Here is a 12,860-nt window from a genome sequence, read left to right as displayed (position 1 = left end):
TTTTCTCCCCTTTCATTAAATATTTTATTATTTTTATTTATAATTTTTTTTAATTTTATTTTTTGTTATTCAATTACAGTTGTCCCATTTTTCCCCCCTTGCTCCCCCCTCCCAGCCCATACCTTCTCCCACAATTATATCCCTCCCCGTTGTCCATGTCCATGAGTCATTCATATACGTTCCTTGACCTGACCCTTCCATTACTTATCCCCCTTCTCTCCCTCCTCCCTCCCCCCTACTGACTACTATTCTAGTCTTTGCCTATTTAGTTCGTTTGTTTGTGTTGCTCTTTAGTTTCCTGTACTGGGTGATATCATATGGTATTTTGCTTTCTTTGCCTGGCTTATTTCACTAAGCATAATTCTCTCTAGTTCCATCCATGTTGTCGCAAATGGCAGGAGTTCCTTCTTTCTTTCTGCTACATAGTATTCCATTGTGTAGATGTACCACCGTTTTTTGATCCACTCATCCACAGACGGGCACCTAGGCTGTTTCCAGCACTTAGCTATTGTAAACAGGGCTGCTATGAACATAGGGGTGCATAAGTTCTCTTGAATTAGGGTTTTAGGATTTTTCGGGTATAATCCTAGCAGTGGAATCACTGGTTCAAATGGCAGTTCCATTTTTAGTTTTTTGAGGTAATTCCATACTGTTTTCCATAGTGGCTGCACCAGTCTGCATTCCCACCAACAGTGCAGTAGGGTTCCTGTTTCTCCACATCCTCGTCAGCATTTGTTGTTTGTTGATTTGTTGATGATGGCCATTCTGACAGGTGTAAGGTGGTATCTCATTGTGGTTTTTACTTGCATCTCTCTGATAGCCAATGATGTTGAGCATTTTTTCATGTGTCTATGGACCTTTTGTATGTCCTCTTCGGAGAAGTGTTTGTTCAGGTCCTTTGCCCATTTTTTAATTGGGTTGTTTGTTTTCTTGATGTTGAGTTGTATAAGCTCTTTATATATTTTGGAGATCAGTCCCCTGTCTGAGATATCATTGGCAAATATGTTTTCCCATATGGTTGGTTTCCTTTTCATCTTGCTGATGTTTTCTTTTGATGAGCAGAAACTTTTTAGTTTGATGTAGTCCCATTTGTTTATTTTTTCCTTTATTTCTCTTGCCTTGGGAGATGTATCCGTGAAGATATTGTTACGTGTGATATCTGAAATTTTCCTGCCTATGTTTTCCTCTAGGACTTTTATGGTATCACGGCTTACATTTAAGTCTTTAATCCATCCTGAGTTTATTCTCGTGTGTGGTGTAAGTTGGTGGTCTAGTTTCATTTTTTTGCACGTCCCTATCCAGTTCTCTCAGCACCATTTGTTAAAGAGGCTCTTCTCACTCCATTTTATGTTCTTTCCTCCTTTATCAAAGATTAGTTGACCATAGAGGCCTGGCTTTATTTCTGGGCTTTCAATTCTGTTCCACTGATCTATATGTCTGTTCTTATGCCAGTACCAGACTGTTTTGATCACAGTGGCTTTGTAGTATTGTTTGATGTCTGGTATCGTGATTCCTCCTGCTGTGTTCTTCTGTTTCAAGATTGCTTTTGCTATTCGGGGTCTTTTTTGGTTCCATATGAATTTTTGGAGGATTTGTTCTAGGTCAGTGAAATATGTCATTGGTATTTTAATAGGGATTGCATTGAATTTGTAAATTGCTTTGGGTAGTATGGCCATTTTGATGATGTTGATTCTTCCCATGCAAGAACATGGTATTTGCCTCCATTTATTTGTATCTTCCTTAATTTCTTTCTTCAATGTTGCATAATTTTCAGTGTACAGGTCTTTTATCTCTTTGGTTAAGTTTATTCCTAGGTACTTTATTTTTCTTGTTGCTATAGTAAATGGTATTTTATTTTTTGCTTCTGTCTCTGAGATTTTATTGTTGGTGTACAGAAATGCCATAGATTTCTGTATATTTATTTTGTACCCTGCTATTTTGCCAGATCCACTTATTATATCAAGTAGTCTTTTAGTGGATTTTATAGGGTTTTCTAGGTATACTATCATGTCGTCTGCAAATAGTGATAGTTTTACTTCTTCTTTCCCAATTTGGATGCCTTTTATTTCTTTTTCTTCTCTGATTGCTGTGGCTAGGACTTCCAACACTATGTTGAATAGAAGTGGGGAGAGTTGACAGCCTTATCTAGTTCCTGAGTTCAGGTGGAATACTTTCAGTTTTTGTCCATTGAGTATGATGTTGGCTTCAGGCTTCTCATATATAGCCTTAATGATGTTAAGGTATGCTCCCTCTATTCTGATTTTGCTGAGTGTTTTCAACATAAATGGGTGTTGCACTTTATCAAATGTATTTTCTACATCTAAATATATGATCATGTGATTTTTGTCTTTCATTTTGTTTAGGTGATGTATTATATTTATTGATTTGCGAATATTAAACCATCCTTGCATCCCTGGGATGAATCCCACTTGATTATGGTGTATGACCTTTTTGATGTATTGTTGGATCCTGTTTGCCAAAATTTTATTGAGGATTTTAGCATCTATGTTCATCAGTGATATTGGCCTGTAGTTTTCTTTCTTTGTTGTGTCCTGACCTGGTTTTGGGATTAGGGTAATACTGGCTTCATAGAAAGAGTTTGGGATTTTTCCCTCTTCTTGGAATTTCTGGAATTGTTTGAGGAGGGTAGGAGTTAGTTCTTCCCTAAATGTTTTGTAAAATTCGCCTGTGAAACCATCCGGTCCAGGGCTTTTGTGTGCAGGGAGATTTTGGATTACTGTTTCAATTTCCTTCTTTGTTATTGGTCTGTTGAGACTCTCTACTTCTTCTTGATTCAGTTTGGGAAGGTTATATGTTTCTAGAAATCTGTCCATTTCTACTAGGTTGTCAAATTTCTTGCCATAGAGTTGTTTGTAGTAATTTCTTATAATTGTTTGTATTTCTGAGGTATAAGTCGTGATTTCTCCTCTTTCATTTCTGATTTTGTTTATTTGGGTCTTCTCTCTTTTTTTCTTAATGAGCCTGGCTAGAGGTTTGTCAATTTTGTTTATTTTTTCGAGGAACCAGCTCCTAGTTCTGTTGATTTTTTGGATAGTCTGTTTCGTTTTTATGTCGTTTAATTCTGCTTTGATCTTGATGATTTCCTTCCTGTTTTTGCCCTAGGCTTTGTTTGTTGTTGCTGTTCTAGTTCTTGTAGCTTTATGGTTAGATTTTTTATTTGAGATTCTTCTAGCCTTTTCAGATATGCCTGTATTGCTATGAACTTCCCTCTTAGGACTGCTTTTGCTGTGTCTCATAGGTTTTGGGCTGTTGTGTGTTCGTTGTCATTAGTTTCTAGAAATTTCTTGATTTCCTCTTTGATGTCATTGTTAACCCATTCGTTATTTAAGACCATGTTATTCATTCTCCATGAGTTTGGGTGTGTTTGATTTTTTTCCCTGAGGTTGATTTTTAGTTTCAAGGCATTGTGGTCTGAAAAGATGCTTGATATGATTTCAATTTTCTTGAATTTGTTGAGGCTTGTTTTGTGTCCTATCATGTGGTCTATCTTTGAAAATGTCCCATGTGCCTTTGAAAAGAATGTATATTTTGCTTCTTTGGGGTGAAAAGTTCTATATATATCAGTTAAGTCCATGTGGTTTAGTGTGTTGTTCAATGCCTGTATCTCCTTGGTGTTTCTTTGCTTGGATGATCTGCCTATTGTTGATAATGGAGTGTTGAAGTCCCCTACTATGAGTGTGTTGTTATTAATATCCTTCTTGTGGTCTTCTAGTATTTGCTTTATGTATTTGGGTGCTCCTATGTTAGGTGCATATATGTTTATCAGTGTTATATCTTCTTGATGGATTGTTCCTTTAAGTATCATGAAATGTCCTTCTTTGTCTCTTTTTATTGCCCTTGCCTTGAAATCCGTTTTGTCTGATATGAGGACTGCTACCCCAGCTTTTTTTTCAGGTCCATTTGCTTGGAATATTTTTTTATATCCCTTTACTTTCAGTCTATGTAAATATTTTGTTTTGAGGTGTGTTTCTTGTAGACAGCAAATATGTGGGTCCTGTTTTTTTATCCATTCCGTTACCCTATGTCTTTTCATGGGAGCATTTAATCCATTTACATTTAACGTTATTATTGACACGTATTTATTCATTTCCCTTTTGTATCTCTGTTCCTCTACTCTTTTTTTGTTTTTTCTCTTCCTTTTTTCTTAGAATATTCCCTTTAGCGTCTCTTGCAATGCTGGCTTGGTGGAGATGTATTCTTTTAGTCTTCCTTTGTCTGAGAAACTCCTTATTTCACCTTCTATTTTGAATGAGAGCCTTGCTGGGTAGAGTATTCTTGGTTGTAGGCCTTTGTTTTTCATTGCTTGAAATATTTTTGACCATTCCCTTCTGGCTTGTAATGTTTCTGTTGAGAAATCGGTCGATAGCCTTATTGGAGCTCCCTTGTAAGTTATTTGCTCTTTTTCTCTTGCTGCTTTTGGGATTCTCTCTTTGTCTTGGAATGTTGCCATTTTAACTATGATGTGCCTTGGAGTGGGTTTTTGGGGGTTCCTCTTGATTGGAACTCTCAGTGCTTCTTGGGCTTGCATAACTTTTTCTCTCATCAGGTTCGGAAAATTTTCTGTCACTATTTCTCCTATCAGATTTTCAATTCCATGCTCCTTTTCTTCCTCTTCTCATATTCCGATGATCTTTAAATTATTTCTTCTAATGCTATCCTGTAATTCCCTTACATCTTGTTCTTATTTTCTCAATCTTTTTTCATTTTGCTGTATCATTTGAGAATTATTACCTACATTATCCTCTAACTCACTAATCCGATCCTCTGCTTCGTTTAGTCCGCTTTTGACTGATTCTACTGTGTTTCTCAATTCAGAGATTGCATTCTTCATTTCTTCCTGGTTCTTGTTGATAGTTTCTATGTCTTTTTTTATGCTGCTGTAGTTCTCTGCAAGTTCCCTGTAATTTTCTTGGAGCTGTTGGTAACTTCCTTGGAGGTTGTCATAGTTGTTTTGGAGGTTTTCGAGCATATTGAGCTTCTTCACCACCATAGTTTTGAATTCCATGTCTGACATTTGGGCTATGTCTATTCCATCTACCTCTCTTTCTGGGAATTCCTCTTTTCTTTTCATTGAGAGGTTGTTTCTGCGTCTTACCATGTTGGATTCTTCTCGTTTTTTTTTTTCATTTGAATTTGTCTGCTTTGCCTTCCCACCTTTGTGGTATGAGATTTTTTATGGTAGATCTGGGGGTTTCAGTGGTGCAGTCCCTTTGATCTCCTGAGCCTGATGTTCTTGGGGGACCTTTTATATCATTTGTTTATGCTGTCTGGTTATATTTCGGATTTTTATTGTTGTTGTTGTTGTTAGGATATTCCTTCTGGCTTGTTGATGGGAGTCACTCTATCCACTTTATCTCGAATTCTTTTGTGGAGATGTCAGTTCAGCCTTCTTGTGTCGTCTTCTTTTTCTGTGTCCACAGCTGGTCTAATGTGATGGGTCAGAGATTCCTATTCCTTGTAGCAGTGGTGTGCGCGAGGTGGCCGGCAAGGCGCCATGCAAGGCAGCCAAGAGCCCACTTCAGGTCTGCCACGCTGCGCTCCAGGAAAGCAGGCCATGCCACACTTTGGGGAAGCTGGCAAGGTGTTTTGTTTTGTTTTTTTTCTTTTCACTCAAGCATCAGTGCGCGCCCAAGGCAGCTGGGGAACTAAGCTCAGGCCTGCAGCGCCGCGCTCCCAGAAAGCAGGCCGCGCCAAGCTCCGGGAAAGCCCTCCAGGTGATTTTTTGGCTCGAGCACCAGTGCACGCCCAAGGTGTCCGGGGAACTAAGCTCCGGCCTGCCACGCCACGCTCCTAGAAAGCTGGCCGTGGCCACGCTCCGAGGAAGCCGGCTGCGCTGCGCTCTGCTCCGGGAAAGCCCTCGAGGTGTTTTCTGGCTCGAGTGCAGGTGTGCACTCAAGCGGCTGGGGAGCCAGCCTCAGACCCGCAGCGCTGTGTTCTGGGCGTTGGTCTTTCGCTTCCTAGGGCAGGGCTGCAGACACTTGTGCTCAGTAGAAGTGAGTGTCTGTGAGTCCTGCTGCCCACTGTTCCCGCACCTCCTGAGCGGGCACAGGAGCTCTGCGCTCCGGATTCCGGCCTGGTACTTCAGCCTAGCGCCCACTGGGCTGGCCAGCGGCGTTTGCGCACAGTCTTCTGCGTGTCCAGTGGGCCCTCCCTGTGCCTGTTGGATCACTGATTTTATGTCTGTTGGCGTGTGTCCGAGGGGCACCTGGACGCACAGCCCTGCGCACCTGGGCCAGTGAATGAGGGCACTTCCTTATGCGCGCCCCCACGACCCAAGGGGAGGGTTGTGGGGTGGATGAGCGCACCACTGCGCCTGCGCTCCTCAAGAATGGCCTACCACCCCCAAACTTTCCTTCCCTCTCCACCATCCACTAGAGAAAAATATAAAGGAGAATTATGTTCTCACTTGCCCGGCAGCACGCTGTCTCCTGTCCTTCAGCGCCAATGCCACTTGGTCGAGTCCGGTCTCTGCCAGCGGGCAGAGATCCGCTCTCCTCCCAACTCCTCTCCCGGGGTAGCCTGTGGTCCCCCAAAATCCTTTGTGTCCTTCCAGCCACAGCTCCGGCAGCCACCCCAGTCAGGAATCCCGTTTCGTCCCCTTTTTCTCCGCTATCCTCCCTAAACAGGTTGTTCCCAGATGGATTTGCTCTAATCCAGCAGTGCCTTGGCTCAACTCCTGCCAGTGTCCAGTTGCTCACTGAGATGTTCTGTCTGCAGTTAGCCCAAACTGCAGAAGAGTCTCGGGAGCCTGAAACCTCCGCCTCTCCTCACTCCTCCGCCATCTTCTCCTTTTATTTATAATTAATATATTGTTTTTATCCATGTATAAGGACAAAAGAGAGAATAAATGTAATACCTTTATTTTTATGAATATAATTTTTGAAAATAAGCAAATATAATTTTACTTTTCAACTAAGCTTGTAAGTATCCAGAGCAGTCTTGTGGAATTTTTCTTGAGTCTTTTATTCTCTTTCATTATTAACCAGGAGCTAACAGAGAAGAAATAATGAGGCATTGGGATTGGTTAGAACAAAATGTCATGAAGACCTTACCTGTGTTTGATTCAAGTGAAGATATTACTAATTTTGTACAAGGAAAGATAAGGGTAAGTGGCATGGTTATAGTTTGTAGATAGAATACAAAAATCATTGACCCTCTTATTTGAGGATCAAATGCTGTATGGAAGATCATTGTTTTATTGGCACCTTTCAGGACCAGCAGAAGTACACATACGAGGTCTGTCCAGAACGTATCTAGCCATGGACATAAGACATAGGACACAGGACAATGATGCCTCAGTCCCCATCAAAGTAGGCACCTTGGGACCTCATATAGTTCTCCCAGTTGCCGTCAGCTGCCCCATCTTATTTTCCTGAATTTCATCAGTGGTCTGAAATCTTTTCCTTTTCAAAGGTGATTTTAGTTTTGGGAAAAGCCAGAAGTCCCAGGGTGCCAAATCTGGGCTGTAGAGGGACCAAGTACATCAGTGATTATGTAATTATGTAAAGTAACAATATTTTTAATCTTTAAAATTATATATATTCTTAGAATCACCAGTTATTGTATGTTTATTTTTATGATTCAAAATTGTAACTAATCTTGAACTCAAGTGTTTTAGTTGTTCATAGCATTTTTCAAGTAGTTTACTATTGTTTTAAAAGACCTGATTGATAGACATTAATCAATATTGAGAAATTTAATCATATTGCTTATAACTCTTATTTTCAGTAAAACTCATTATCTCCTGGGATGCAGTCTCAAAACTTGAAAAGATTTCAAATGTCATATTGACAGAGAGTATTCATGTGTGTTCCCAAGGGGAGAGTCACTACTTTTCAATGTTTTTGCATATTAACCAAACATACCTTCTTATGGAACAGCTGGCAAGCTATGCGATAAAGAGACTTTTTGATAAGGAAATATTTGTTAATGACCCAATCTTTGATGATCCTCTACAAGTCACCAAAAGGCATTCAAATCTTAATTAATACTTACTTTTTTAAAGCATTATTTGACCAAAGAATGGTATCATTGATTAGCATTAAAGTTAACTGTTCTAGCTCTGGTCGGGTTGCTCAATTGGTTAGAACATCAACCTGATATGCCAACATTGGGGGATCGATCCCCAGTCAGGGCATATACAAGAATCAACCAGTGAAACATAAATAAGTGGAACAACAAGTCGATGTTTCTCTCTCTCTCTCTTTCTTCCACTCTCTAAAAATTAATCATTTTTTTGAAAGTTATCTGTTCTATAGTATATGATAGTTTTTTTGGAGTTAATTATCGATATTTTTTATAGTTTATTCAAATGCACTTCACACATAGTATTCTTTCCATGAAATTTAATTCTGAGAAGCAATAGAAGTTAGGTTTGAAATTATTTCTTGGGATCCTAGTAGGATTTGCCCTGGAGTGCTTTTAGAAATGTAGAGATTTGTGTGTGCAAGGTTAATCTAAATAAATTTATGTTTGAGTATTCTAGATAGTTTCAGTTCTGAACTTGTTAAATGTATTATTTTTAAACATAATTTATAAGGAGAATTTTTTTATGAAGACGCACGATTGTGGAGTCAGTGGAGAATAGTCTTCAGAAGAAGAGTAGAGGAATTCTTGGACAAGTCATAATGTCTCAGGACCTCTGTTTCTTCACATGTCATTTCTGCCTCAGAGAGCACTTGTAAGGTATGAGCAATAGAAAGTGTGAGAGCACTGCATAAAACATAAAACACTAGATAAATCTTAATCATTATTAGTGCCTGCATCAGAATTATTTCTCTGATAGTTGTTTGCCAATGTATTTAGTTTGCTGATGCTGACCAGCATGCTTTCTTCTTGCTTAACACTCAGAACAGTTGACTGAAATGAGCATGCCAAAGGGGATAGAAAGAGGAGATGATCCAGAAATAGCTAGTGAAAGCAGCTTTTGGCAAGGAGGATGAGGGTATAGACTGTATGGGGAAGTGTAAGAGGATCGTAAGCCACAATCCTATGTATAGATAGAACAAATGACCTGGAAGGTATGATTACTATACCATCCTAACTGGGTATAGTCATTCCTCTTGCCTATTTTTATTTTTTATTTTATTTTTTTAATTTTAAATTTTATTACATTGTATTGATTATATTGTCACAATAGTTCTATTTTTTCCCCTTTGCTCACCCCACCCAGCACCCCCCTCCCCCAGCAATCTCTCCCTTCTCCAGTCCATGCCCATGAGTCATGCATGCAATCTCTCCGGTTTCTCCCTTTCCTATATTATTATTATTTTAGAATTAATTCACTAATTGATTTCTTTTTATAACAATAAAAAAAAAAGTAACATTCCCCCTCCCCTCAGACTTTAGACCCTATAGAGGAAAATGGGCGACGGTCTCATGCTCTTCTCGCTGTGGCAGGCTTTTTTTTTGATGTCCCAAGTGATAATTAAGTTACATTATCATTACAAAATGTCATTGTATTTATACACAGACTATTTGGATGTTTTATATCCTGTTCATTAAAAATTTTCAGTACACTTTTACATTTATGATCTTCTGTTTCTTTTATGACCCAGCTTTGTAAATTATCTTCATTTACATATTTTTTTCTTTTTTTAAATGTTTTTTATTGATTATATTGTTATAACAGTTCCAATTTTCTCCCCTTTGCTCCCCTCCACCCAGCATCTCCCTCCCCCAGCAATCCCCCCCAAGTCCATACCCATGGTTCATACATACAAGCTTTCCCCCTTCACCCTTTCATATATTCTTCTTCTTCTTCTCTCTCTCTTTTTTTTAGTAAATATGTGATTAATTATTTTAACAATAAAAAATAACTATCCCTCCCTCTCAGATATTAAGACCCTTTGTAATCTTGTAAAGGACAATGGGCGAAGGTCTCAAGCTCCTCTAGCTGCTTCAAGCTGGACATGGTCGTCGTCCTACCTACCCCTGGGTCCAGAAACCCTAATAAGAGTGGGGGTGTGGAGGGGAGGGTGGCCTTCCCACATGGGGAAGGATCGTGCAGACTCCAGGTCAGTTGGCGGTCTCCGGAAAACGGCGTGCTTGGTTTAACAGGCTGGCATCCTTGTTGTGTTCTGGGGGGCAACAGATTTGGCAAAAAGGGTTAAAAGACATCATTCAATCCATAACTACTAGATGTCAAAAGGCAAGGATTAATTTTTCAATGTTCCATATTAGGAGAAAGAAAAGAAAAAGAAAAAAAGGGCTTCTTTGGAGGAAGGTGTGCTAGGCACATCTCACCTGTCCAAAACCCTCTTGCCCATTATACTTAGTTTGGGCTGAAGGAAATAGTTTAGGTTTCCCCCATCTCAGATCTCTGGGCCCTTTCTGTCCAAGCCATTAAGATAGAAAAGAGAAACCAGTTTTAAAGTGAAGCCCACAGACCACCCCATTCTTCACCAACCCAGCCACTTAGTTCAGCCAAACTGTTGAGTCTCAGGAGGCAGCACTGCAGAGAGGATTAAGTGAGGCTTATGCGTACAGACAATCACTCAGGTAATGCGATCATAGGCTTATGTCCTTTGAAAACAGAAAACACGTGTTAATTTATGTAACATAACCCACAAACAAGTCTCTAAATCTGTAAGACTGTCTTATTGGGAAGACATCCAGTTGCAACGCACTTGAAATTCTATTTGCCTGCAACTTGAATCCTCTTGCGTATTTTTAAAACTATTCCTAAACTCTATTCCATAAGGATTCCTTTGTGAGCCTGCCTGCTCTTCTGGAAAATAGATCAGCAAAATTAATTTCTTGCATCTTATTAGCAAAATTAGGTCCTAGTATGTATAATTTATAAAAAGAAGTCTATAAGGATTAAGAATCCTAGTTATGTTATATTTGGACATTTGTCTTTATAGTTTTTTTGATTGGTCATCATAAACAAACTTTTGAGCCATTTTATTTTCCTTAAAATATCCTCTAAAGGTCGCTTACCAATGAGTTATTTATTACTAGTTATGTACTTAAATGAGATAAAGGAAATCCACTTTTGTCTATGTGCATTTTTTAAAAAGCCTATTGAAAATTATATATATATATATCCTTTTTTATAGTAAGTTAAATAGAATAGTAGCTTATTTAGACTACTAAATCTAAAATGAAATATCTATTGCTTCAGCTCATTGTTTTTACAAATATGTATTACTTCTTTAACTTAAACAATACAGAAACAGAATAATTATTATAATTAAGTTCAGTATATATTTTTTCAGTCTTCTTAATGCATGAATTAAAAATATTTGCAAAAAATATAAATTGGTCTAAACATCACATATTATTCTACAATTCCGCCCCCCTCTTAAAATCATATATCATGGACATATTTTCATTGATATAAAGAGACCTCATCATTTTAAATAATAGTGAAGTAACTCACCAAATTACAATTTAAGGGAGTTAAAAAATTAATGTGGTTTTCTGTTCATATTTGTCAGAATTATTTTGAAAAACATGATGAACTGTGTCATACTCAAATAGTATATACTGGATGGTTGAATTTAGTTTTAATTTTGTTGGCTTTGAGTTAGAACTTGCATAATCTACTTACTACCCCAGATGGCATTGCTGCGTATTAGCTCAAGTGTTTAGTGCCTCTAGAAAAATTGTACTATTTTAAGCAATTGTTTTTTACTTCTATATTTATGTATAACTTCACGAGTAATCTGTTTATTGACACCTGTCCTGTGCCCAATACTGAGAAAGCAATGTTATTTTATCTTGCCTCTACTTTGGATTTTCTTAAACACTGATATTACCTTTTATGCACTAATATTGCTGTCTAAATTTTGATGCCATAAATTTTCATTATTTTATTTTGTTTGGACTGAGTAACTCATGATTTTTGATAACCAGATATAATGATTACTGTCTACGAAGATTAGTTTTAGCCTTGTTTACATATTATGACTGTATAATAATAATTTTCCAGCAAATCACTCCTTAACAGATGGTCTGAAGACCTGCGTCATCTCTTACTTTTGTGCATTGTAATCTACTGATAAAACAAAATCAGAAAAGAACAAACAAAACGAATTTGTTAGGAATCAGTGTGTTTCTTCCATTTCATAATTTGTTGAAGAATATAGCATGGAGTGTTCACTCTTTCTTCTTTACAGTGCATTTTGATTAAACAATGTAGACATTTGTATGCTTTAGAAGTCATTATTTAAGCCCCCTCCCTTTTTCTTCCCTACAGAGGTCTGGAAGATCGATCCCACAGTGAGCAGTTTAATGCTTGTTTTAGGCTGCCCAAAGATGAGACTTTGAAAGAAGTACATGAATGTTTTTTGTGGGTATCATGCAGCCACTTCAATACTCATGGCAAAATGAGCATCTCAGAAAACTATATCTGCTTTGCTAGCCAGGATGGCTATCTATGTAGTGTGATTATTCCATTTCGAGAGGTAATGTAAATTTGGTTACATACCAGTTTTTAATTTAAAGATGTTATCATTCACAGAGTAAAATGTCCTTTAAATCTGTAAATTATTAAAAACTCAGTTTGCCACATTATTTTAATAATATTTTAAATTAATAAATTATTTATTTATTTTAAGAGAGAGGAGAAGGGAGGGAGAAAGAGAAACATCATTGTGAAAGAGAAACTTTGATTGGTTGCCCCTCATACACTCCCTGACCTGGGACCACTGCTGGGACTGAACCTGCCACCTGGGCATGTGCTGTGATTGGGAATTGAACCAGCGACATTTTGCTTTGTGGGGCAACGCCCAACCAACTGAGCCACACCGATCAGGACAGTAATTTTTAGATGATCATTTTTTAAGTCCAGCATCATCCTTTAAGATGAGTACCATTCTTCAGGGTAAGAGTAC

At 38.2% G+C, this 12,860-nt stretch overlaps 1 protein-coding gene across 1 annotated transcript in view; it reads left to right on the top strand.

The window, feature by feature from the left end:
* TBC1D8B (TBC1 domain family member 8B) overlaps window positions 1-12,860 on the top strand; it is a 105,436-nt gene that overhangs the window by 22,751 nt on the left and 69,825 nt on the right. The window contains exons 3-6 of the mRNA XM_090264060.1: window positions 7,008-7,126; window positions 7,234-7,270; window positions 7,750-7,990; window positions 12,224-12,431. Coding sequence (XP_090120186.1) covers window positions 7,008-7,126; window positions 7,234-7,270; window positions 7,750-7,990; window positions 12,224-12,431 — 605 coding nt within the window. The remainder of the gene's footprint in view (window positions 1-7,007; window positions 7,127-7,233; window positions 7,271-7,749; window positions 7,991-12,223; window positions 12,432-12,860) is intronic.

This window comes from Furipterus horrens, unplaced genomic scaffold (genome assembly GCF_987537825.1).
Source record: "Furipterus horrens unplaced genomic scaffold, mFurHor1.1.pri manual_scaffold_17, whole genome shotgun sequence".
Classification (NCBI taxonomy): domain Eukaryota; kingdom Metazoa; phylum Chordata; class Mammalia; order Chiroptera; family Furipteridae; genus Furipterus; species Furipterus horrens.
This window is presented reverse-complemented; position numbering and strand designations above follow the sequence as displayed.